Source organism: Eublepharis macularius, chromosome 10, assembly GCF_028583425.1.
Source record: "Eublepharis macularius isolate TG4126 chromosome 10, MPM_Emac_v1.0, whole genome shotgun sequence".
Lineage (NCBI taxonomy): Eukaryota > Metazoa > Chordata > Lepidosauria > Squamata > Eublepharidae > Eublepharis > Eublepharis macularius.
Genome location: NC_072799.1, coordinates 31,826,692 through 31,854,635, shown reverse-complemented (window position 1 = coordinate 31,854,635; position 27,944 = coordinate 31,826,692). Strand labels below are relative to the sequence as shown.

General features: G+C 39.9%; 1 protein-coding gene across 1 annotated transcript in view; it reads left to right on the top strand.

Annotated features, from left to right (window-relative positions):
• COL25A1 (collagen type XXV alpha 1 chain) overlaps positions 1-25,556 on the top strand; it is a 32,455-nt gene extending 6,899 nt beyond the window's left edge. The window contains exons 5-13 of the mRNA XM_054989617.1: positions 575-619; positions 3,055-3,132; positions 8,672-8,716; positions 11,598-11,642; positions 11,967-12,047; positions 15,751-15,813; positions 16,255-16,305; positions 17,302-17,328; positions 25,425-25,556. Coding sequence (XP_054845592.1) covers positions 575-619; positions 3,055-3,132; positions 8,672-8,716; positions 11,598-11,642; positions 11,967-12,047; positions 15,751-15,813; positions 16,255-16,305; positions 17,302-17,328; positions 25,425-25,556 — 567 coding nt within the window. The remainder of the gene's footprint in view (positions 1-574; positions 620-3,054; positions 3,133-8,671; positions 8,717-11,597; positions 11,643-11,966; positions 12,048-15,750; positions 15,814-16,254; positions 16,306-17,301; positions 17,329-25,424) is intronic.
• The last annotated feature ends 2,388 nt before the right edge of the window (positions 25,557-27,944 follow it).

Below are 27,944 nucleotides of genomic sequence, written 5' to 3'. Positions count from 1 at the left end.
GCCCAAAATGGCTGAGGGTCAGGTGGGTGGGGCCACCTGACATGTGACCTCTTTGGGGAACTGCCGGAACTGCATTCCTGCACGTTCCCCCTCGAAATGAGCCCTGTTTATAAGTGGTTTGTCGTTGCCTACCTTTGCTTCTTTGGCAGTCTCCCATCCAAGTACTAACCAAGGCTGAACCTGTTAAGCTTCTGAAATCTGACGATATTGGGCTAACCTGGTTACAAACTCAAAATTCTTTGGCTGTTATTTCCTCATGTAAGAGAATCCGAATCTAATAGCAAGAACTATTCTGCATTTAGGTATCAGTTGCCTCATGGAATTCTGTGTTTTACTGTTTACCATTACAGTAACTCTGGTTCAGCTATGCAGTTCTGTGTGGAGATTTGTATAGCTCTGTTCCTTTCTGGGGCTTTGGGTGTTAAATCTATTGGCTGTTTTGGCTCTTATTCAGCAGACTTGCAAATATATTGCTGATGCTCTCCCTTATAGACCTGGGGTGCTAATTGCTTTTTCTTTTAAAATATGTAATATTTATTATTTATGCTTGTTAACCAATATTGCTTTTGCATAGGGTGATCCTGGAGACAAAGGTGATTTGGGTGCTGTAGGTCCAAAGGTAAGTGACTACTATTTTAGGTTGCAGTTACTTTTTGTGCTTCAGTATCACATGTAATGTCAGACTCAGAACCTATGTATATTTTTAACATATTACATCTTATTCCTCTTGTGCTGTGCTTTGGGATTATTGTGGTCTAGATGGTGTGGTTTAGGATCAAACCAGACAATTTGCTACAAGTTCCATAACCCCAAACCCCTTTTTTTCCCTTTTAAATAGCAAGCATATGGGGCTCCAATTTGAACTGGAACTGTGGTGAAGGGAAGGGGGAGAGTTTCAGAGCTTCCATCTGTAAATTTTCCTGAACCACAATGAGTCTGTTGGGCTGCAGTTTGCCCCACTGGGCAAAAATACAATTCCATTTTGTTTGGCCTGTAGTTGCATCTCAGAGGACTGCCTGTGACTGACATGCTTTGCAGAACCTTTCATTCATTGGTAGAGTTTGACCTGGTCCATAGACCGTAGTACTTTGAATTTGGGCTTTTCTTAATGGGGCAGCTAAAACAATATTCTTAAGAAATAAGTACAATTTAAGTATCACACAACTGCTTTGAGACATAAAACTTAGGTTAAATTAGCACCTTAATAACAGCAAAGAGTATCATTCTGGGCCATACTTTCTGATACAGAGACATAACCATTCTCATGTTTATGGGTTATGTAGTTATTGAATTTAAATCCCACTTTTCAAAAAAAATGTTCTCAAAGCAATTTACATCTTTTTAAAACAAGCAATTAATACTACAGAAGCTGAATGGAGAGGGGTTCTTCAGCTGAAGTTGGGGCCAAGTGCCAGGAAAGAATGCCTAGCTGCTTCCTGTTCTTCTGATTCCACTTGCAATAGCAGTTGGAAGCCAAGTGGAGGAAACCTGAAGTTTGGGCCAAGAATGATGAATGAATGCCTGGCCGTTTCCTAGTTTTCTGATTGTTATAGCAGGAAGAAAGTTGGAAACCAGGCACAGAGGAGACATTTTAGAGAGTTCAGAGCACTTCAGATACATTATATTACTTTAGATCTTGCAACAGAAGAGATATCCTTGTCGTTGGGCAGGGATACCAAAAGACCCAGCTCTTAAAAGCTGGAAGGTGAATGAGCTAACTTCTGAAATGCTGCCCCCACCATTATGTCTGGACTGTCGCAGCTTGTTCTTGTTTGTAAGTAGAGATGGGCACGAACCAGGAAAAAAAAAACCATGTGGTTCATGATTCATCAAATTTCACGAACTTTCACGAACCTGCCCCTGGTTCGCGAACTGGTTCATTTGGTTCGTGAAAACGTCACATTCAGGTCAGAAAATTGTCACTTCCAGGTCAGCAGAAGGCCACTTCCGGGTCAGCAGAAGGTCTGCAGGAAGTCATCCCCTGTTGCCTAGGAAACTGATTGATCGACACCAGGCTGTCTGCAGTGATGAACCAAAAAACAAACCAAACGAACCAGCCTAAAGTTTGTGGAGGTTCGTCGGAAATGGGATCTGATGAACTGCTGGTTCGCGAACCATGAACCGGCCTGGTTCGTCATGAATTTTGGTTCATATTTTTGTTCATGCCTATCTCTATTTGTAAGGTCTCAACAAATATAGAGTATTTGAAGAAATTTCTTCATTGTGGGTTTTTTGAGCAACCACATGAATTTTTTCAAATTATGATAGAATTATTTTTAGTTGTAAACTCTTCAGAGACTGACTGAAAAGTGGAATATAAATACATTAAATAAATGAACAGCTTTGTAAGATAGGAAGATGGATATTATTTTCTCCATATTGCAGGGTCTAGATTTCAGTGACATCCCTAAGGCCTTTTAGTAAGTTCATGGCAAAGACAAACCAGATTTCTTGATTCATTCAGTTTCATAGCTGCTACACTACATACACCAAGAATGCATCATAGATTTTTAGAGTTATAGAAAATGCTCTTGTCTTGATTTCGCAAGCTGATCATTATGCTACTGAGCTACCTAATTCCATTAACTTTGACACTCTTAGACTGAAAAAAAATTCTATTGGTCACTAAGAGCATTGAATAAAACTAATTTTAAATGTACTTAACCATCACCAGTACTGTCAAATGCCAACCAGCCCTTAAGAATGGCCATCAAAATGTTGTAGCCATTAGTATATCTTTGGAAATAGATCTTGTACCAGTCACTCATATGAAGGGGGTGAACTTGATTCTAGTAGTATTTGGGGAATGATGAAATAAATAGCACTTATTTAGCATTTGAAAAAGAAAAAAAATATTATTACAGATTTGCATGAAACCATCTTATTCAGTTATTATATGTGCTGTTTCTGTAATGGAACAAAAGCAACATCCAGAATGGAACTCAGCAATAACTTTTCTCTTTTCTCTGATTAGGTCAGAATAAGTCATTGTATACTGCTCTCTTGATTCATATAACATTGTGGGGTTTGGGGAATGGGGTGAATGTTTTACAGGGCCCACCAGGACAAAAAGGCGATCAAGGTGCCACAGAAATCATTGACTACAATGGCAACATCCATGAAGCCTTACAGGTATGTCATCATACACAAAATAGATTTTTTTCCTCTTTTGGAATATTAAAAGAAATTATTCTGTCTCAGAGAAAACAGATATAAGCATAACTTATATCTGCATAGGGTTGTATCTTACCAATATTTCTCTGACTAAAGCAGATCTTTCCTGCCTTCCCTTTTCCCTGGCAGCTGTCTTTGATCTGTTATAATGCACCACTTACCCCATTTTCTTAGCTGCCTGGATCAATTCAGATATTTTTGTTTGTGATGGGCAGGGTCCTAGTTAGTTGTGCTCTTGTACTCTCTGTCTCTCCCCCTTTCCCTTCTCCACTCATGTGGCATGCAGAGAATAAATCAGAAATCTTTAATGAACTTCCATGAGTTCTGACAGCCCAGATGTAGTTGCCTTCAATAATTGTTTTCTTGCCAGTAAATGGGAACTTTTCCTGATGGGTTATATGCCCTGGGATTGATGCATATATTTCTCAATGCTATGGGTTTATTTGTCAGTTCCCCAGCATCATGGTGCATTCATATGCCTCCTGGGTTTTCCGTGGTTTGTCTCCTGACTTGTCTGAGTCCTCCACAAAAACTTTCTATCAGATGTGGGCTACAAGTTCCCCACTGGGGGCATCATTCCCAGAAGAGCAGGGGCCTAATTCATATCAGGAACATGGTATGTGAAGAAAAGGGGTTTAAGTCTTATTCCTGAACTGACCTGAAACAGCACTGGTGAATTATATGTCACCAGTGGGAATGCTACATGTACTGACAGAGTACATGTAAGTTTCCCCATGTCCCCCAGGCCTTTTCTGCTAAGGAAAACAGTACAGAAGGGCTTAAACACCGTATTCCTGTGCACTGCATTCCTGACCCAAATCAGGGCCCCATAACCTGAGAACTGAGTTCCTAATGGAGGATGCAGTGTGTGTCTGATAGATCGTCCTTGTATTAGACCTGGACTTTACACTAGGACTTTTTCCAATTTAGGAAAAAGTTGGCTACATTGACTAAGTTGAAATCCTGAGAACTGCATGGAGAATTTCTTCACAAGTATAGCTTGACATGTGAAACTGCTTTCACAAAGCTTCCTTTTCAAGGCATGGACTCATTTTCCTTTGCATGTATGAACTGGACCTGAAAGCCATCCCAAACAGGAAGGTATAAAAAAGCACTTGTAGAAATATTTGAAACTCCAAGGGAAGTGGAACAGCAGTAACAACTGGCAAGAGGAACCTCTCCTTCCTTTCCCCAAGTATTACAGGCTCTGACATTTATCAATTCACACTGAAGAGAGGGAAAATCCAGTGTTTGGCAGCTTCTTTCAGGACTTGGAAGTTGGAACACAGTTTCAAGTAGGAATTGGCATTGTTCCTCACAAGAAGCCTGTTCTCCCTAGACACGTACTTGCAGATATTAGAAATAAACCACAAAACAAGGTGGAATTTTGCAAGATGTTGTTTTTGCAGTTCCTTTGGGAATGTTCCTTCTACTTTGTTACATGAGTCATTAGAGAATAAGTTGTTTTCATTCAGCAGCACAGAACTCTGTGCCAGATACAAAGAATACAGAGCTTAATAGGTATACTTCACCAGTTGAGCAGCTTGTCCAGATGAAAAATAAATTGATTTCTAGTTCCTGCACACGATCAGAGGCCATCACCTCAGTCCAGTGTTCATCTTTAACAGTGTACCATGCAAGGGACAGTAGAGGGTTTCCCCCCCTTACGTTTTATCAAATAGCAGCTTTTCTCATATCCAGAAACCACGGCCCCAGCAATGGACATTTCTTTTCAAGCTAAGTAGAAATTAAAACATGAAATGTGTGGCTTCCTAGATGGCTGCTATTTAAGAAAAGAGAAGTCAGTTCCTTGTTTGCATTTATATAAATCCAGATCAGTGGTTCCATGAGAGCTTTGCTATTATGAAGCCTATATTCCAGTATGTGGAATAAATGTAAATAGATTATTATAAATGCAGTAGGGGAGGTAAGTATATTAACAATCATTAATATGTTATGGAAGAATAAATATCAAAAACAAAAAAATTCTGGATGAACACTTACTGATAATTACAATAAGTGTTCATCCAGAATATCTTTTAAGAGTCCAAAATACCTTGTGCACTATCTATCTAGAAGTGATGCAAAACCTTTTTATTTGAGCAAAGGATTAATGGTCAAGGATAAGCAAGAATGTATTTTATTTTCCTGGTTTGCTGTATTGATTGATAATTACTGTGTCCTTAATTCTGCCTAATAAAGATTTCTACCAGTCTAAAATGCTCAAGGTTATAAATGTAAATAAATATGCACAGTACAGTTAAATAATTTGCCATCGAGTAAACGGAACTATATTACAGATTACTTCATTCTTTCTCATTCTCCTTTAAATGAAACGAATCAAACATACCACCTTACAGAAAGACATTTGTCAGAAGAAAGCTTCCAAGGGTACCATTTTATTTCTTCAGGATAAACTGCCATAAATAAAATAAGCTCTGGATGACTGTTCAATGGGTAGTGAAATAGTTAGCCTTAATCATTACTGCCAATAACATTTTTCTGTTTAGTAATGTAATAGCAGTATGTGAATAAAAATACAAAACAATCTAAATTCTCGGGGCCTCAGGTGTTTCTTTGATTGAGCTTGTCAGTATAGTAATAAACAGAATGATTGTCAGGCTCACAGAGTAACTCCCTTAACATGTGTGAAGTATTATGTTCAAATGTTACTGATACAGATCACCATTATAAATTCTTGGTGTTTCGCTGAGACTATATCAATTAAGTGGTCAGTGAATCACCTTCAGAGGTTGTTTGTCTTGATTCCACTAAAAGCCCATGGGAATTTCAAGAATTCTCTAAGACTCCTTTTTAAAAAGTAAAGTTCTCTAATAAAAAAATTATGCATGCAGCCAAGCCCACAAAGTACTTTTATTTAAACCTATTAAATATTCTTCTTCCGTGTTCTCTGGTTTAATTAGTTTGTGGTTCACAGATATGTTATTTACAGTGCTAAGATTCCCATTTTACAAGTTTAAAACTTTATGAACTGATCTAATGTTTTATATTCAGATTAAAAAACTTCATGCAGGTAAAAACACAGATGAAGAATGCATAATTTGTACTTAAAGAATAATCTCCTTTTAACTTTATTTCACCAAGATTTTCAACTGTTGCTCCCAGACTGTCCCAAATTCTGTGAAATCCATTATCAAACAAGCAAAGTATTTTATTTCAAATTGCACATCTGGTAACATTGTCTTCTGTTAATACGTTTTGCCAACAGAGGATTACCACCCTAACTGTCACGGTAATTCCTATTGCATGACAGATGATGCTTTGTAGCCGTTTTCATCTGTGGTGTTGCATGTTCATAACTCTTCTGATTTAGAATGTGTCTTTGTTCATCAGTTATTGACCCTGTTTATCACTACATACATTTCTACACTGAGTGTTGTGAATGGGTGTACTGTTGAAAACTAGGGCTGTGATTCTGTTTCTATTGAAGTTAATAGTGAGCTTCCCAGTCATACTGGTAGGAGAAAGGAATGGAAACTCGTGTTAGCAGTGTAAAATATATATAACCATAGGAAGTTTTTTGAGTGCAAAAATGGCAGGATTAGACTTCATTTTTCAGAATAGCTTTTTAAAAAGTAACATTGGGTGGAACAGTTGTATCTTAGAAGATACAGTCCACACTTGTTCCAAAATAGTCTTAAATTCATGTAGTAGAATTAGGATAGAGTGATCCAAATATAAACGATTTGTGAACTGCAACTAGAGTTGTGATCTCAAATGGAACTTCTTCCTATAAAAGTACCTTTATTTCTGTTCAGAGTCAATAAGGTGCATTAATTCCAGATGTGAGAAATATGGAGAAAGGAAATTTCAATTTAGCAAGTTGAAAATTTCACACTGCCTCAAGCTCTGACCTGCTATGTTGAAGTCACACTTCTCTGGCCTTTGCTCTTGTTAACAGGGGCATTCTAGGGTGAAAGGTGGCCACACATGCAAAATTGACAATGAAATATGAATACTTCTTAGTTTCTTTTTATCTCACTTAAGGAAATTGTTTTGAATCTTTCCATGAGGTCTGTTTTGCCATCTGTGCAAATCCTTTTTATTTCATTCCTTTTTTTGGTTTGTCACTTCCTTGTAGTTCAAACAGCAAATAACATTATGTGAAATCTGCACTGCATGCAATCGCTGATACATAGCTTGATTCCACATGTACAAAGTGGCTAAGTGCTTGTCTGCATTGAGGTTTACCGTGGATCTGTGCTGGTTAATGAGCAGCTTCAGGAAGGGTTTTAGCTCTGAAACAGAGCACCTGTTTTTTTCCTGCAGAAAGTCTCAGGTTCATCCCCTGGCACCTCAAGTAGATTCCAGATTGCAAGGCTGGAAAAAAAAATCTCTATCTAACATCTTGGAGACCAACGGCCAGCCAGTGCTGACAGTACCGGACTGGATAAACCAATAATCCGACTCAATGTAAAGCAGCTGCATATGTTGAAAGGAGCTGTGGCTTTAAGTTAAAACCAAAGATAATTGATAAAAGACCTGCCAGGAAAAAATGTGCTGTGGAGAAAGGTTTCTAGTAGAACATAAACTAAAGCCCAAGATATTCTGCCATCGTAGTTGCCATCTGTGGGCTCAGTTGGTCTGTCTTGTGCCTGCATATGCCTTTCCTCCTCTCTAGAAATGTGTACCTGTTTATCCAGGTGATCACAAAACCATACAACCCTGTTTTTCACCCAGTGCATGGGAAGTACACATATACGGGGTTCTCCCCTCCCCCCTTTTCATATGCCCTACCCAAATCTGCAGCACTGTTGTTGTTTTTTAAAGCCATGAAAACCTGAACCCACAGATGACAAAAATACGTCCTTTGGCATAGCAAGGCCCACTGCTTTGCAGGCACAGAATTTTCTTATGATTCATTATCTGAAGGAGTCGGTGGCTGGATGCAAAGGCAGTGGGAATTTTGCAAATCAGTGCCATTTCAATCTGAACTTTGGTGGGCTGTGGTATACACAAGGCTTGTGCTGCAACCGGTCACCTCAATTCACACAGTTTTTAGGTGTTTAGGAAGCACCTACCTGCATGCAGCGGATGGCATTTACAGGATTAGGTTAGTTGCACATTAGTGTAAACTACCAAAATGCCAAAGCTGACAGGTTAACTATGGGCAGAGAACTGGTATGTGTAGCACCATGTGTCCAATGGTCATCTGATTGGATGTTCCTTCAGAGCCAAATGAAATTAACTGTTTTTGCTTTCTGTAAACTATACATCTCTAGAACGTCTCTAGATGTTTTGGCATTGTCTTTGGTAGTATTTTGTCCTGCTTAATAGTGTCCTCGCACAGTGTAATCTTTGTATCCCTGTGCTGTCTGTCTATAGATAATCATCATAAATATTGTTGGCTCTTGATTGTTTTAATACACTGTCCGTTGGCGTTGTTATTAACATAGATTGGAGTACATTTGTCTGGCCAATATGTTCAGTCATCTGAGTGGTGCTAGACTGAAATACTGCCCTTTTTTGTCCTTAGGGTCCTCCTGGCCCCCCTGGCCCCCAAGGGTTGCAAGGGTCAAAGGTGAGCATCTGATTCTTAACTCATATTACTTTGAAACTTCATAAATGTATAAATAATGATAGGGAAACTGTTCAAGGAAATGTGAAATGTCTCTGTTGAGTGATAAGATGTTTTTGTGCTATTCTGTTAACACAAGGGAAAATATTTACCTCAGCAGCAATCACTGAATAGCACCTTCACCTATGGGGAAAAATCTCATGTTGTTTAAATAATGGGAAATAGATACAATTATATTTAGTTCAAATGGAGATATGATTGAAAGACTCTCAGACACATGCCCAAGGATTTCCAGAAACTTTAAAAAATTTAGTTAGTTAATTTCTATGGCTGCTTCCTGTTGGGATTTTTACAAGAGTCATTCTCTTCAGTCGTGAAAGAGTTAATTTGTTTGTGTTTAATTAGAGATAACTAGTTTGCATAAGACCAGTTAGATGCCGAGCTGTTCTTCACGCCAGAGTAAAAGGGGAGTTGCATGCTTAATGAACAAATCTAGGATTGATTATTGGCTGACCAGGTTTATTGGGGGGCAATTGACATTCTTTCCTTTGATCAGGACACCATTGCTCTCCAGTTAGTTAGACCATTATCTCCAGGATGTAAGGATGTAGGAACTAAGTTAGCTCTTCTTTATTTTATCTCCAATGTATCCTTTATTATTTTTCCCCATATGTAGTAAACATTTATTTTAGAAGCTGAACACACGTGTCTGTGATTTTTTATCTGCTGTGCAATTTTTCTATGCTGCAACAATACTTTTTCAACACTTCCAAACTCTGATTTGGCAACCACATGGAGAGAAGGAAGCCCCTGCATTTAAGGAGAGAGTCCTGGGGAAACGTGTTTCTACCCATGGCTTTCCCCTTTAAATCAGATCAGAGATAAACCTACTTTGATGTGGTTCAAAGGGAATTCTTTTGGGTGCTGTGGGTGATCCCTCCATTATGGCTATTGGGGGGGGCGGTCAAAGCTAAGATTCACTTTCAAAATGGCATGGCACCTGGGCAGTGGAGGTGAAAAGGGAGGAGAGAGGGTTGGGAACAGGGTCAGCAGTGAGTGGAGCAAAACTGAGGAATTTGGACACCATCTTGGTCCACTTGCTGTTGCTGTCATGGAGAAGGCATGTTTTTACACCCCCATTTAGGTACAGCCTATGCTTCCTTTTGGTCCTTTTTTTGGCCCCCAAATTGAATCCCAACATATTTAAAAAATTTAAAAAGCCATTTGAAGCCATTAAAACATATTAAAATAGCTTAATAAACTACAGCAGACATAATATAAAACAAACTGACATGGGACTGTCAGACATCATCAGTCAGTAAATTCCTTCTGGAAAAAGAATGTCTTCAATTATTTCCAGAAGGCCTGTATTGATTGCACCTCCCTTTTGTGAATTCTTGGGAAATTAAGCTCCATATCCTGGGAGCAATCGCTGGAAAAAGCTGTTGTGTGAGTTACTGCCAGTCTATCCCTGAGTTCCTTGGCTGATTTCAACTTACTGCCATGCCAGATAATGCTTGTGGAGATTTCTGATTTTTACAGTAACTTGCCAGGTGATGTGCAAGGGAAGTTTAAAAGCTTCTCTGTATCCACTTTGGATCCTGGTCAGTATCTTTTCATGTTCTGTGATAAATAATGTTATGTATAGTCTCCATCACACCCAAACATTCTAGTGTGCCATGTGCTTACTGATGCTGAAACCACCAGTAAGTCTGTGTTTGTAGGCCTGATGTTATCAATATGGCTGAAGTCAGGATGAGTGATCCACAGGTTTTTAAATGGGACATCGGACTAAGCAGGAACAACATTAATAGGGCAATCCTAAACAGAGTTACTCTGTTTCCAAGAATAATATGAAGAGAGAGAAAAAGTAGGTGATATCTACATGCATATGTATCCCCATCATATTTACCATATAGCCTCTACAGTGTGATATATCTTTGAAATTTTCTACTGGTTTGTTTTTCCATGCCACATACTCTTAACATGTACGTCATAGAGCAACATAGGTTATATTATATATAGGGGTGTGCACCTTGAAAATATTCAGGTTTACCTGAAGCAGGAAAAACATTCAGAAATACCCCAAACCTGAAGTGGATTTGGGTATTTGAATCACTTCAGAATGCTCCGTAAAGATTCAGAGCATTCCAAAGTGATGCAGGGGGCTGGGTTTTCTCCCAGCACCCTCACCCCCCCACCCCTCACTCCCCACTTAGCCTCTGTCCCCTCCAACCCACTTACCTGGCCCTTTAAAGGGCCAGTTTAAGCAGATCCCTTTAAACTATCAGCTGGCAGGCAGCGGGGATCCCCCCTGCCTGCCAGTTGATAGTTTCAAGGGACCTGCTGCTTGCAAGCGGCAGGAAAGGGGCCCTTTAAAGTAGCCCCGAAGCTTCCCGAAGCAACCCGAATGCTTTGGGGGAGCTTTGATTCGGGATTTCCAAATTGGGGCCACCATGCTGGCCCTGATTCTGGAATCCTGAATCTTTACAAATAGGGTCTTATTTGGGTATTTTATCTGAATTGGAAACCTGAAACACACACCCCTAATTATATATCACGTAGCTTTACTAGCACAGATAGCTTTAGGGGGGGGGTAGAAAAATTCATGAAAGAGAGGTCCATCAGTGGCTGCTAGCCATGGTGACTCCACTTACAGAGTCAGCAAATCTCTAAGTATCCATGATCAGAGGCAGCAGCAAGAGAAGGCCTTTATGCCCTGTTTGTTTGGCCCTCCAGTCCTACAGATTGGCTGTTGTGTGAAACAGTGTGCTGGATTAGATGAACTACTGGTCTGATCTGTGCTGGATTAGATGAACTACTTATGCTCTCAGATTCCATGTAATATTAGCAAAGCTAATATAGATGGTATTTCGCTTTACAGGGGGAGCCTGGATCCCCAGGAATTTCAGGAGCTGATGGGGAGCAGGTAGATGACTTTCTTCTTCTTCTTCTTCTTCTTCTTCTTCTTACTGCAGACCATAGAAATGTTATGTGTCGCTCATGAGAGAAAATGGAATAAAATACGCTAAGATGGATGGAGGGATGGATGGAAAAATGTTTTTTTTAATATGGAACAAATATTCTTTACCAAAGGGAATGAAAGATGAACACAACCAGAAATATTAGTTGATAGCTGTAATAAATAACTCAAAGATGTTGCTGAATTTACTGTGTGATTCTAGTGTGGGGTTAATTGTTAATATTCCAGAAATGTAGGATTCATTTACATGTTACCCATGTGTTGTTCTAGGGGCCAAAAGGCTCAAAGGGGGAGATGGGTGACCCTGGAATCCCAGGAGAAAAAGGAGGGATTGGACTTCCAGGATTGCCGGTAAGTTTGGTAGCAAGTTGTGGTGTACTTAATTATCATTTAAATGCCAACCTATTCTTGCCACTTATTTTAGTAGCATACATGTTGTTTTACAGAAACAGGTTCCTCACCCCAAATAGCTTACATTGGGGAAATGAACAGGTGGAGCAGAGGCCAGCAAAGAAAAGGTGTATGAACCACGCACCCCAAACTCCTATTCTAGGTGCTGAAAACAGACACACCAGGCCCCTTAGACAACAGGAAGGTGCCCATCCATTTAATTTGTGAGACTTTCCAGTCTCCAAGTTCTCTGAGGTTGTGACTCCAGACAGGCTTGAATAAAATACTTTTAGTTTACTGATTGCAAAATACAGAGAGTGTTGCGGAGTTTAAAGCACTCTAATTTTCAAGCAATAGATAAGAAAACAAATAACCTTTCTATTACTAGCTAACAGCTATTAGTCTAAAACACTTAAAGCTTGCTACCTATGCTTCTCTGATTTAGCTTCTCATCCATTGTTCTCATCCATCGTTTTAGCAAAGGTGTCTATTTCCATGTCATGCAACACAAATAGGCTTGCCATTCCCCTGCCCGGGGCAGGAGATCCCCTGCTCCCCCATGCCCCCATTTACCCAGCCAGTGGGGAAGCGCACCCCCTGGGGCACCCCTGGTGGCGCGACACACCTCCAGGCAGCACAGCATACTCCTGTGCCCCGCAGCGGGCCTGTTTTGGGCTGAATCAGGCCTGCAGGGTGGATTCAGCCCTTTGGTGAGCGCAGGAGCGCTCCTGGGCTGCCCTTTGACCAGTGTGATGATGTCACTCCCCAGAAGTGACATCATCACACCAGCCAGGCACATGTGCACAAGACAAAAATGAGGGGAAGGAGGGAGGTAAGAGCCAGCATCCCAATCTCCCACCGGGAGAGTGAAGGGACCTGCCAACTCTAGACATGAAACATATTCATGATAAGAGGCATGGAACCAGTCTTCTTTCTCACCTGATGGTAAAGAATGATGGTTAGATAAAGAGAAAAGAGTGAGCTAGGCAGCCCTCTTTCAGGACTGCCAACATCACCCTATCAACCAAGAGCCAATTAGGGCTCATTTGCTCAGTGGCGTTGCTGGTCATGTGAAATTGGGGCATGAAGATATGAGGTGTAAGAGCCAGTCTCTCAAGGCCAAATCTCCAGGGAACCAGCACTGGCCTGCAAGTGTTCAAAATTAACAAACGAGCACATTTTTTCCATCTAGGCCTGAACCAGGCCTGCAACAAAGTACAGCCTGAACCGAAGTTCAGTTACTTTTAACAGGATGTTAGAGCTTGACTGGACATGTTTCTTACAAAAGGGTAGCAGGGAAAGAGGAAGGATATGCCCAAATACAGTTACTTAGCCTTTGGCCATTTTCTCACTTACAATTTAAACTGCCATTTACACTGCAGTTTCTATTTGGCATCTGTGCTTCATTTCAGCCCCACTTTGAAACCTTGGTGCAGTTTCAGGCTTTTGGAGCTTTGCAATTCATGTCACATGTTTTTTAAAAAAACTTTGAGCATGCGTAGTAATGTTGTATTGTTGGAATCCACCCATTGATTGGGCTGCCCCCTGCCCACTGGAGAGGCAATTGGTGGCAGAGTTCTGGGGGAAAACATGTACCACTCATTTTTTTAAAAGCCAAGCCAGGAAAGAGTTAAAATGCTGCTGCTTCATCCCCTCCCGGCAAGCTGCAGCTTTGTTTCCAATGAGCTGTGCAAAGTCCAAAACATGCCTGAGACGGAGGGAAAAGCAGCCATTTAATCCTTTCCTGGCTTTTAAAGCCAGGAAGAAAGTGTAGTAATGTTACAATGTTACAACCCATTCTTGCTTTTGGGAGGAAAAAAGTGTGGGTGTGCATACCCCAAAGGAAGAAGAGAAAAGCAACCATTTAAGCCTTTCCTGGCTTTTAAAGCCAGCAGGGAATTAGCAGCAAGTTTAGGAATCGTTCCTGGCTTTGGGGGGGGGGGGGAAGAGAGAGAGTGCGTGCATACCAAGGAGGAAGGAAGCCAACGGAGAAGCAGCCTTATGACCCTTACCTCACTTTACTAAAAAAAATGGCAGACAAAGAGTTCAGAGAGCTGAGGAGGTGGGAGTGGTTAATTCTGTACAAACAATCAGCTCCCGGGGGAAAGGACAGGAGGAAGAAGAGAAGCAGAAGAGGAGTATAGAGTTCACACTGACATTAATCAGGCCAGATGTGACTCAGCAGTGGCTTCAAAATAACATTGTGGTATGTCCTCTAGGAGAAAAATCAGGGATTCTGTGGACACACATTGGTTCTGCGTTAAAGATTTTCCTCCATGACTGGCCTGGCTTGAGCTCAGAGTCTATATTCATGACAAAAAATAGAAAAATTGTGGAAAAATTGATCCTGGAAATACTTCCACATAAAGTATTTTCAATTATTTGATATTTAAGGTACCACTGTATGAACATAATGTACAACAAGTCACTGCTAGAGTGTAGAGTTAGAGTATAAAGCAAAGTAAATAATGGGTTGGACCTAAAGGACTGAGAAATGATTCACTCATGGGATATTTCCACTTCCAGTCTTCTGCAGTTCTTTTAACCTTGTATCCAAACAGTTGCTCCTAAGTGTTGGGAGACTCATTTGAAACAGGATGAAACAGGAAACAGGAAATTACATAATAGCCCCTTAGATGAGCAGAAGTGCCTTCTGCTTATCAGAGAGCAGCTATGAATGAAGATAATATTATGAAAACTCAGCTTTTTAATTTATTTAATTTTTTATTGTTTTATATTCTACACAACAACAAATAAGCAACTAGAAGATAAAACAAATCACAAGGAGAAGCCAAAAAAAGTGGGGGGTGGGACAGTTTCTATCCAAATTGTATATAATTTAACATATATTCATTAAATCCATTTCTAAATAATAATATTCTGTAAAATAACTGTTCAGTACCTTAGTCAAAGTTCAGATAAGGGTCTCAATTAAAGAACATTTTTAAAAGAGCTATATTCTGGAAATTCCATTATATAATTTATAAAACCATTCTAGATTATCTTAAAATCATCATTTCATCATTCTCCCCCCCCCCCGAATTAATCGAATTCTATTTGTCAGTTTTTCAAGTGTACTATATTTCTCAATTTAGTGCACCACAAGGAAATCTCTTTAGCATTTTCCCAACACTGGGCAATAAGTATTCTAGCTGCAATTAAAAGAAAAGTGTTTTTTGTTTACATAGAGAATTTTCATTGGTAAATAAATTGAGCAGAGCTAATTTAACAGTTGGTTTTATTTGTTCCTAGGTTATTTTAACAATCTCTCTAAATATTGATTCCCAGAAATTTGCTATAACTGAACAGAACCACCACATATGTAGAAACTTGCCTAATTCACCACTCTCTCTCCAGCAGTTTTTATTCTCTACTTTCATTAAGTGGGCTATCTTAACTGAGGTCAGATACCAACTGTGAGACATCTTTAGTGCATGTTCTTGTAAAAATCTTGAAATTGATTTATATGGAAATTGTTGAAATATTTGTTTCCAATCCTTTCATTAAACTTAATATATTCAGTTCTGTTTCTGAAATCTATTTAATTGTCTGCCTCAGAACTTGTCCTGACTTAATAAAATTCTATATATTTTAGTAAACTCAGCTTTCTAAATGCACAAGTTGTCTGGAAGGAAACTGTTCAATAACAATCATGATTTTGTAGGGATCCAATGGTATGAAAGGAGACAAAGGAGATGTTGGCTTGCCAGGTCCTCAAGGCCCTTCCGTAAGTCTTGTCATGCTATTTCAGAGGTTGTATAAATATATATTGTTCATTTGTCAGTTCTCCATCACATCCTTTATAAAGACCAATAGGAAAACCCATTCAGAGATAACCTCCAATACGATACAAAGCAATGATACATGACCGATAAGGACCTTATATTTTCCAATGCTGGCTGTAGTCATCCTGTGAACAAGACAGCAGCTAGACTCCCATGTATTGACTTCCATCACCTTAAGTAGGAACACCCAGTTTCGGTCAATACATCTGTAAATATTGTAGAAGACATTGTTTCTAGGGAATAATGTCCAGTTATTTATAAAATGTTCTGAGATATGCGAGATCTCTTTTATCACTTTTTAAGAGCTACAGTTTAAAAATGACATTTTCCAAGATAAGGGCACCTGCATCAACATGAATTAATTATGTTATTTTGGTGTATAGATTATTGGACCACCAGGACCTCCTGGCCCACATGGTCCACCCGGGCCTATGGTAAGTCCTTTTTATGTAGCAGTGCTGCATGAATTAAAGTAGAATACCAAGGAGGGTTTGGATTCTAAGCTGGGGCTCCTGAGCCAGACAACTCAAGAAGGCTTACAAAACTTGCATGAGCATTTCCTTACTATCCTTAGTTCAGCCTAAGCAAGTTTGGGAGGAAGAAATAATAACCTTCTTCTGGTCAGTGGGTGGAGGAACTATTTATTTCTTCATTCATTCATTCATTTCCCACTTTTATCTCCAATGGGGATCCAAACTGGCCTACAATACATAAAAAGGTGGGGAAATGGATCTTGCTTCTCTCCACAATGGTCTGCCTGGCTCTAGGCTACAACCTTCAAGCTGAGAGCTGAAGAACAAGATCCCAGGATTTAAGGACCTACGAACAGAGCAGAGGAGAACATACTCTGCAAGATGTTATTAAGCTGCTGCTAGAAAGATCTTCCCGGTTACTCCTCTGCCAGGGACTTTGAAGGACTATTGAATACAGGGAGTTAGAAACAGCACTGAATGTATCTCTAACGGAGTAATACCATATTTACCCAGATTGTCTTAATCTGAATGTAAGATGATCACATGAAAAATTATTAACAAAAGTTTTTATTACCATATGTAACTAACTTGTATACAAATTTAAGACACCCCCTCTTTTTCTGGACGGCACAACCTACACTTTCTTTTAGGTAAATAGGGCTGTGCAGTTGTGGAGAAAGGTCGGTAATGGCACTGGCAGATGCCATTGTGTGGCTTTTGGCCATACACATTTTGATTGGTCAGGCTAAGTTGTTTATGGAGAACAAGTATTTTAAAGCTAGAGTCGAGTGGCTGTAATCTTTTTCCACAACTTCTCAGAACCTTTGGAGAGAGGGAAAGGCTGGTTGCAAGCTGATGCAAAATTTCACTTTTGTTTTTCTGGAGTGCTTTTTAAGGACTTGTATAGGATACTACTATAGAAATATCTCCCTGTAATTATGAAATCTTTATTTTCAGGGGCCTCATGGACTACCAGGCCCAAAGGTAAAAAAAAAAAATTCTAGGCAACAATAAACTTCAGTCTGTTAATGTGTTATGCTGTCATTCTCATTAATCATGTTGAAGCATGCAGTCATGGTTTGTCCTTTGTCTCACTTTTCTGTTAAATATGTTTTGATATTCTTAAACCTCTAAGCAGCTGCTTAAAATAAAACGTTAAAGCATATTTTAAAATGTAAGGATTTATGGCAATTTCCTGTGTCTGTTCCACATCACCATAAGCTGAATTAGCTTTCTATAATGTTAATTATGGAGAGCCAATAAAAACATCTAGTATTCTGGTGAGACTTTCAAGCTATGCCGTTTGGAACTATCTTCCACTTAAGCTTAGGAAAACAGAGGATGAGTGTGCTGTGCACTTAAGAAGTAAAGTAAAATCATTTCCAGATATTACTTTCTTCTGGCCCTTTGTCTTTCAGTCCTAATTCTTCCTTCTCAAACTCCCTTCTTTTCCTATCTTGGTTTTACAGTTCTTCTTCATGCTTTCTATCCATGTCTTCAAATATGCACCTAAAATATTCCTACAAGAGTCTGTACCAAGCAAGAATCTGTGACTGCTACTGGCTTATTCCAGATGTATGGGTATATGTGGATGTACTGACCCACAGATCCACACTGCATGGCTTGAGAGGGGATAATTGAAAGAATGTGAGAAAACTTGATATACAGTAGTACAATTTAATTCCACCTTTATCACATTTAGCTTTTCATAACCTTTTTCAAGAGCACAGTTATACAATCTGTTTTATTTCCAAAAAGGAAGGAAGGGAAAAAATGAGCTTCAACAACCTAGCGCTTTAGAATCACATCTCCTTTATTAGCTTTATCTGTTCACATCAGCACCAGTCCTATCCCACCTAAAGTGCTTTAATGAGACTCATAGCCTTCAGCCCCCCCCCCCCATTCTCCCAGTTGTCAGAGCTGTTGGTTTTCTAACTGTAAAATTAAAACTGGATGGATAATAAGAATTAGAGCAAAATACTGCACAAAGAAGATAGGGTTTCAACTGAGTGGCATACAATAAATCAGTGGTATTCTCACTCAGTGGGTCACAGAGAGCCACATTAGCAATTATCATCAACCCAAAGAGCCACATTTCCTTCCACCCCTAACATGAGGACTACACTTCAAGGAAGCTCACAGCTTTTCTGTTCCTCTGGTGGTGGCTGTTTCAAGGTGGGAACCAACTGTTAACCACAGTCCACAATGGAAAAGGGCCTTGCCCACTTTGTGGTCACATAGGGTGGGTAGCCCATTGGGGAATGACGTTCACAATGGTGCTCACTGCACCATCACTGCAATTGATGAACAAAGTATTTGCAGATTTTGAAAACATAAAGTATATTAATTTTTCAATCTGGAAAAGTTAACATTTGAGGGCTACTCGGGAGTTGTGCTAGTGAACTCATTAGTATGTCCACTAAATTTCAGCAAGAAGTGTTGTTAAGTTTGCTTTCCACAAAGAACCTTGAGAAATATCATTTTGTAAGGGTTCTGGGAGTTCTTTTTTACCCATACATGGTTCCTTTGCTTGGAAGGCATGGGCACATACACATGAGTTGTTTGTCCCAGCTTGGATGCTATTGTGAAGTTCCCCACAGCATTGCATTGCTTTTATGTGCTTTCCAGGTTTTCCCTGTTTTTCCTGTGATCTTTCCCAAACCTGCTTTCCTGTGATGTTTTGGGAAGATAGCAGCAAAGCCACCCATGTAGACAGGAAAGTCCAAATCTTCCACCCACATTGTTGTCATTTTTCCTGCTGCAGTCTCTTGTGGTGTTCATTCCCACCCCTCACCAAAGTCCTTCTTTAAAAAAATCACTAACTGAATATTGTTATAGCATTATAAGGCTATAACAATCTGTTTATCCGGTTATCTGCATTCCCAGCTTTCATTTTTAAAAACAATTATCTGGCCCTTTTCATTGCAAAGCTATGTCTTTCCCCTTATATCTCTGAAATGAAAGGGGCTAGAGACTTAATTTCTTCAAAAAAGATAGGGGGGAGTTCAGAGAACCTGATAGGTTTTTATAATTTTATGACACTATTACAATATGTCAATTGCCATTTTAAAAACTGGAAAAAGAACCCTGGCAGGTACAGGTAATTGCCACTGCCAAGGAACAGGAGCAGGGAAAATGTTGCAGTCCATCCTATGTGGAAGCTAAATCTGCAACCAGAGCAACAAAAGAGAAATCACACAAGCCTGTCCCTGTGTGGAAAACACCCTTGACAATTAAAAAGGCTTGAAACTGACTTCAGTTTGTAATATGGAGACTGGTCTCAAATCACACAAAAATATAGTAGTAATTAAATGATTCCCCTCAGCACTTGCTTGGGAGAAATTACTGCTGTGTTGGAAATCAGGTATGCTCTCCAATAACAGTATAATCACCTTTTTGGGAGACCATTCCATCATAGGTTTTTAAAATGCATATCCTCATGCATCACACTCCTCCTCTGAAGTCATGTTTAATTAAGCATGCTTAAAGGTTTAGAATATCTTTACATGAATTATTGCTGCACATTCCAGTTCACCAGGAAAAGGAAAAGGCCACTTCAAGAATTATAATGGCCCACTAAGCAGTTTTCTCTGCAATTTTGATTATTCTAATGAGCCTTTGCCTTTCTAATTTTAGTTTTGGTTGAAGACTTGCCCTTACAACTGGACTTTGAATCCATTCTAAAAAAGCAAAAGGGGCAATTATAAGTTACTATATTGCCAAGAAGTGTTTAAAAAATGGTTCTATGTCATCTGTTTTAATATGACTCATGATCTGTACATAAACTGCTTGTAATCTGATAAGAATCTGATAAAAATTCATCTTTATCTATCATTGAAGAAAACCAGTTGTGTTAAAGAACTGGAGTTTGCATCCATGTTTGTCATCAGCTCCCTTCTGTCCCAGCTTGAATAACCATATCAGCATCCCCCCAAAACAGCATTTATACTTTTACATTTAGGGTGAACCAGGGTTAAATGGTCTTAAAGGACTGAAGGGTGAACCAGGTCACAAGGGTGACAGAGGGCCCCTTGGTCTTCCAGTAAGTAAAATACCTATTCCATTTCAGTGAAAACTGCAAACTTCTCTTTCTATTTTCAGCCATAAACTCTGGTTTACTCACTAGAAAATATAAAGCTATCTCATGTTGGAGCAGAACATCTGTCTTGTTTTGTTTTTATCCGGAGTCTGTTTTTGTGTCATTCCATAACACTCAGTGCTGTCAGTTTAATTTTTTCCCATTTTTGTCATTTGTCAATTGACAGTGTCAGCCATGTTGCAGCGTCATGTCCCCCATGTCGTTCTTGGAATGCTGTATGATATCTCTATTATATCATAATGATATATTTAAAAAATATATCATTTTTAAAAAAATTATCTTTGCGCTCACTGAGTTTTTCCGTAGTTTGCGCTCACTCTTCTTTTGTGGTTTCCTCCAGGGCTAGGCACTTTCTGCTTGTGTAAGATGCTGACTTTTGGCATCAATAAAAAGTGTCCAGCCCCCCAAAAACCAGTTCATAATGGAGATCCACACTGCACAAGTGAAACAAAAACATAAGATGCAACCTAGTATGTGGGGAGGTGTCTTCAATTGGTGCTTTTTTAATAAAGCCTTTCTGAATAAAGGCCTAGGAAACTGATGTACCTGCATTCTCCATTTATTCTTGGATCTGAATTTCTTCATGCTTAGGTATTTCAGAATATAATCATAGAATCATAGGGCTGGAAGGTACCTCTAGGGTCATCTAGTACAACTGCCTGAACAATGCAGGAAATTCACAACTCCCCCCCCCCCAACTGCACTGTGACCCCTGCTCCAAGACCAGAAGACCTCCAGGATCCCTAGCCAAACTGGCCTGTGGAAAATTGCTACCTGACCCCAAGGTGGCGATCGGCATTACCCTGGGCATGTAAGAAGGCCACGAGAACTAAGCACTGATGTAACCCATTCTGCCCTCCCCCTCATGATCTGCCCAGGTTCATAGAATCAGCATTGCTATCAGATAGCCATCTAGCCTTTGCTTAAAAACCTCCAAAGGAGAGCCCACGACCTCCCAAGGAAGCCTGTTCCACTGAGGGACCGCTCTAACTGTCAGGAAGTTCTTCCTAATCTTTAGCCAAAAACTTTTGATTTAATTTCAAGCCATTGATTCTGGTCTGACCGTCTGAGACAGCAGAAAACAACTCCATGACAGCCCTTCAAGTACTTGAAGATAGTTATCATATCACTTCTCAGTCGTCTTCTCTCCAGGCTAAAATAGTTTTTGTAGTTCTTATTGTAAGTTTGTCTTCACTAAAAACTCATATGGTATTCTCAAAATTGTCTTAAGCTAATGTAATGATAGAAAAACCAATATTTTGTTTCTTGTTCTCTGAGCTTTATGATTTCTTAATACAAATCAGACATTTAACCCACATTTTGAGTAAATTTTTCACAAAAACAGATTGAGCAACAGATTTATTTCATCTGTTCAGAAGAAGCATGATACAGGCAAAATTGACGAGTTGGATCCAATTGTTATAGGAATTGAATACATTTGTAGAAGGAATATTTACTTCTTTCCCTTTTCCATTGAAGCTGCCCATGTCTCTCCTAAGCCACTACTTATGGCAAGGAAAACCCCTAGGAACAGCATGATATATGCAGCTGGAAAGTTACAGTAAGCGTTATCAGAATTATAAGCTCATATGACAGTGGCAGGGGCGAAGATTTCTCTCAGTTCTCTCTATAGTCTATCACATCATATCTTACACACTGTTCTCGTGTATCTCCAAACTCTCAGATATGGTTTTTTGGATGGTACTAAAAGCTCCATTGGGAACATGAAGGGAGCAAATTTCCCTTCCATGGCCTTGCTCATTTATGGAGAAATGGGTTCCAAACTAGCCATTTTTAAAAGCTTATTGCTTTTAATTGGGACTGATAGTTCAGTATGTTAAATTAGTTAAAAGTACTTAAAATTCCCTGGATTATACCAGGGTTTTAAAAACACCTGAAGTAATTAGTGTCCACTGATGTTGGTTCTTCTCAGTGAAATCTGTCAACTTCTTCAAACTATTCCTCAGGTGGTGGGCTGGCATTATATTCACACAAGAGAAGGAAGCCTACTAGCCTCTCATTTTGGGAATGAAGTTCACACAATGGCGTAAAGAGGGCAATCTGTGAATTTTTCCGTAAGGGAAAAACAGGGTTTGGGTTCACAGGATGCTGTAACTGCATGAAAATCAATATGATGCCCTCTTCACATGATATATCATTGTATGAATTGGGCGCAAAACGGGAAGGCTCCTGATACTTTCAGCTGGCAGGCTTCTACTTTGTGTGAACAGAAAACTAGTATATCATCCACAGAGGGGAACTCTAATAACATTTTTCAGATAGGTGGGTGGCACTAAATTTATTTTATTCTCATACTATCCAGTTGAGGTCATCTATTTCTCACTGATACCAGCCTGAATAACACAACTTAATAGGGAATTTATTCACAACAGGGAAAGTTCATATCCCTTTAAAAATACTTGATAGCAGTCACTGATTTTAATGGACTGACTTGGGAGCATATTTAAAACTGTAATGCCATAAAGAAATGTAAATAATGATTTTCTGGATTCTTCATAAGACCACTCTTATTTTGTGGGTGATATCCCACAGTTCTTGTTAACTGAAGGGCAGCTAAGACTTAAGTAGAAACTGTATAATTCCTCTTATTTTATTCTCCAGAGTACGTTTTTTCTTACTAACTCATAAAATAAGGATGTGTGTTTTAAAGTTCAACCAACACCATAGTAACCTGTGAGACTTGTAGCACTAATACACCTAGGGGCTAATTCTGATCTCTTTAAATGAAGCGCAGTTCCTCAGAAGCCAGCAGGGCTTTATGATTATAGATCTGAAACAATGGGAATCAGAATCAGACTCTTCATGTTATGTGTAATGTGACAACTAACCTAATGAAGTACCTTGTAACTATTTGTATTCTGTGTTTAAATAGAAGTTGTACTTGTTCATCACCACCCACTTACTAATATTGCATTCTTGTCATTCGTGTTGTCTCCATCCTCAATGCTTCCACTTAACCACACAGGGAGCATCTGGCTTAGACGGAAAGCCAGGACCCCGGGTGAGTCCCTTGTGTTCCTATGTCGTGCTTAACTACCAAACTATATAACAGACAACAATTTTTCTTCTTTTGTTATGGTAGTACTCTACTACTGCTAAATGACACTAGGCAAATTACACGAGTCTCCTATTTGAATTATGAACCTTGGCTGACGGAGAACAAGAAACTTTAGAGACAGAGAGCAGTTAGATCTTGCCCCCCATAAAAATTTGCTACTATTTTTGGATAGATAGACCTTCTGCGTGGGGATATTGCATTCTGACTCCATCCATAACAAAATAATTCATGAACAAACAGGTACATTGAAATTATGACATGAAAAACATGGACACCACCTTTCCCATTCTCAATGGACGTTGATCTGATTACAATACCCTCCATTATAGAATACATTTTCCGTATATCAAAGCTGCTATATGATTTGGGCATGCTGCAGAGCTGTCTTTTCTCTCTGTAGTTTTTCCTCTTGGCTCTGCAAGAGGAACCTAAGCCTACAGTCCTCAGAACAAATCTTGCTTGATATTTGGCCTGTTGTCAGGGCTTTTTTTCTGCTGGAATGTGCCAGAACAGTGTTCTAGCACCTTTCTAAGGAGATCACATGGTGTCATGTGATGGAGGTCCCACCCCCTGATCTCCAGAGAGACATCAGTTCCCCTGGAGGAAATGGCCACCGGTAAGCCTGCTTCTGTGAGGGAGGGAGGAGAACAGTGGCCCATGCTGGTCACCTCCCCCGCTCCGCTCAGTCGAGGAGGTGGGTTGGGACCCCTGCCTCCAGCTGGCCACAGCTAAGCTAGGCGATGCATGCGCCAGCCCCCATTGCTGCTTTGCAGCGGGCCATGGCGTGCTTGCTCACTCACCCAGCCAGCCTCCCCTGCTGGAGCAGGGTGATGTGCTGGGTTGAGCAGCGTGCGCCAACTGCTGCCGCTGCTTTGCAGCAGGCCACGGCACGCATGCACGTACATGCTCACCCAGCCAGCCTCCCCTGCTGGAGTGGGATGAAGCATGCCAGTCCCTGCAGCTCCTTTGCAGTGGGCCATGGCACATGTGCACACGTGCATGCTCGTCTGGCTGACCTCCCCTGCTGGAACAGGGTGAAGTGCCGGGCGCAGCTCAGCTGACCTATTCACCCACTCGCTGGAGTTCCAGGCTGCCAAGGAGACAGCCGGCCCTGCAGCGGAAGCGAGCCCAAATTGCAGGAGTGCTGGGGGAGCAGGGAGGCGGGCCCAAATCGCAGAAGCGCTCAGGGGTGTCTGCGCCTTGTGTGATGATGTCACTTCCCAGAAGTGACATCATCACGCAGTCCCAGGAGCCTGTGTGCGCCCTTTTTGCGCACATGGGTTCTGCGGGGGGGGGTGCCATCTCCTGCTGTGAGTTGCCCCAGGAGATAGTTCCCCCACCTATTTCCGCAGAAAAAAAGCCCTGCCTGTTTAATAGACTGGGTTATTTTAACGCCCTTTTGCAGAATTACTAAATTCTAGGCCCACTGAAATTAACTGTAAATTAATAAGAACGAATTATTGATATTACAGATCCATATTGCTGTTTGAAATAAATACTCAGATGTTATAACAATGGGGAAAGGAATGGCATAGCTGAAGTTATCCTTCATTAAGTATTCAATTTATTCTTGTTGCCCTTCATGTGAATTCTGCATGATTTTCTAAGTCCTTGTTTTAACCCTTTAACTCCTAGATGAATTTTCCTCTCCCATTTAAACTGTCTATATAAATCAGTTATTCTCAAGTAACAAAGCATAAGTAAATGAGATGTGAATCCACTTAATACTAGAGGTGGGTAAGAGAGATTTTTTTAAAACTCTGTCAGAGGGATTGGAGCTTAGTTGCCACTCTGCCTAAAATCCCACCCACATTCTCAACCACTCAGTTCTTTGCTAAGTATAAAACTTCTCAGAGGAATTTTCAGAATTATTTATCAGTTCTTATTTATTCAATGTTTCAGGGTGTAGATGGCCCAGTTGGTCCACATGGTCTTGCAGGTCCAAAAGGAGACAGAGTGAGTGAGATCGCCTCAAACACCTTAATACCAGGCCTGTCACCAACCCAAGATGTCCTGATTGAGAAACTGTATTGACTTTAGTAGATTAACTGGTTAAATTTGCATATGTGTAAAAACAATAGTTCTTTAAAAAATATACTTCCAGTGTAATCCTAAAAAGAATTACTCCAATCTAAGCCCAGTGATTTCAGTGGGCTTAGACTGAAGTAACTCTGTTTAGGATTGTACTGTTAATTTCTTTCAAGCTAATGCATGCCTGAATCTCGAGCAAGCATTGTCCCTAGAGAGGGAATCCCTCTTTTAAGATACTGCCTGTCATCTATGGTTTTAAATAAGTGCTTCTGTTAAAAATTGTCTTTTAATCTGCTGTTGGATTAATCAGGGACCCCATTTAAGTTGATCAAATTATTTCTAATCAATTTAACCAATTGATCAACTAAATGATTCAGCTATATTTGTTACAAGCTGAAAGTTTCATTTTCTCCCTAAGCAGTTTGTGTTTAAGCTGTTTAATAACATTAGCTTTTTCAGATATTAAAAATATGCATACAGTAAATTCAAAGCAATATATTCGTAGGAAAAAATGTCACATGCAAAAGAGAAAAATGAAGTAGCCCAGTCATAAAAAGCTACCACGTTTTATCCCTATTACATAGAGATGGACATGAACTGAAATACAAACCAAAGTTCGTCATGAACTAGGCCGGTTCGTGGTTCACAAACCAGCAGTTCGTCAGAGCCCATTTCTGACAAATTGCCACAAACTTTAGGGTGGTTCGTTTGGTTCATTTTTTGGTTCGTCACTGCAGACAGCCTGGTGCCAATCAATCAGTTTCCTAGGCAATGGGGGTTGGGCTTTCTGCAGACCTTCTCCCGACCTGGAAGTGACCGTCTGCTGACCTAGTGACCTTCTGCTGACCTGGAAAAGGTGATTTGCTGGCCCAGAAGTGACATTTTCACAAACCAAACAAACCAGTTCACGAACCGGGGTAGGTTCGTGAAAGTTCGCATTGTTCGTTTTTTTTCTGGTTCATGCCTATCTCTACTAATACAGTTTTGAATGCATTTTCTGCCCCACCAGTCATTGTTTGATGACTCAGAGCCATGGAGACAAGGCAGAATAGAAATGTTTAAAATAAATATATTTCTGTAACTTATCTCTGAGCAAAAAGTTTAATAGAAAAGGAATAGACTGAAATGAAGCTTTATCCAAAATCTCTGAGCAAAAAGTTTAATAGAAAAGGAATGGACTGAAATGAAGCTTTATCCAAAATCAGTTTAAAGAATTTAGATTTTAACCTAAGATGATATGGGCAAACTAGAGGAAGCCACTTAAGGCTTGTTTTTCACTGGGGAGCTCCAAGGTACAAATCAAACCTTTTTAAAAATAATTTTTTAAAAGAAGAATGATCCAAATTCAAACAAAAAGATATCTAACTTATTGATCAGTTATGTCTAAGCATACATCCTTTTTAAAAAGGTACTTAACCTTAAGAAGTAGTATAGGTTAAAAGCTAGAGTCTTAGATTTGGTTCAGAATGAATTGAATTCAAATACCATTGAGGGCCAAATTACCTTATGTTCATGACATTAATTTTTTTATTCAAATGCAGCCATTTTAGGTTATTTCTTCAGGACTCTAGGAAAAACAGAGTTGTTTAACATACCTCTCAAGCCTACCCAAACACGCTGCTTACCTCACACTAGCATATCTATAGTTTGGCCCTCAGCCATGAGATTCACTGGGAGACCTTTCGCTAGTCATTATTTCTCTGCATAAACTGCTTCACAGGATTGTTGTGAAAAAACAAAATGGATAATGCCACACAAACAGTCCTATACCTTGAAGGAAGGACAAATACAAAGATAATAAACTACGTAGGGAAAAACTCTTCTTGATGTTGCTTTTCAGGGTGAAAAGGGAGTTTCAGGAGATCCTGGGCCCAGGGGACCATATGGCTTGCCTGTAAGTTGTACGATACTTTTAGAAAGTGTAATTTCGATAATACTTGATTAAATCATACTTTGTTTTGTGACTGTTCATCACAGAAGAATTCAAGTAGTTTGGGCAGCCCAAGGTGTTTTGCCGGAGGCAGGAGATCTTCATCCTTTAGCAAGATAAAGGTTTTCATTGGAGGGAAAGAACCAGGCATACAGCATTCCCTTGTCATAGGGGAAACAAAATAGATACCCCCCAGCTTAAAAAAACAAAGCAAAACAATACCTTTACAAAAGTGAAAACAAACAAACAAAAACCCCTTTGACTCACATCACCAAGCACATCCCTGAGTAGGTCCAGTGCAAGCAAGCAGACTCCAGCACGGGCAGGCCAGCTAAGTTGATTCCTTTTCTTATCATGTACTGGGCCTCTGCTTACCATGTGTAGGTTCCAGGACAAGCAAAACCTGGCAACCTGTTAGTTCTTTGCACCTATCTACATCTGGCAGTCTATAGCATTTTAAA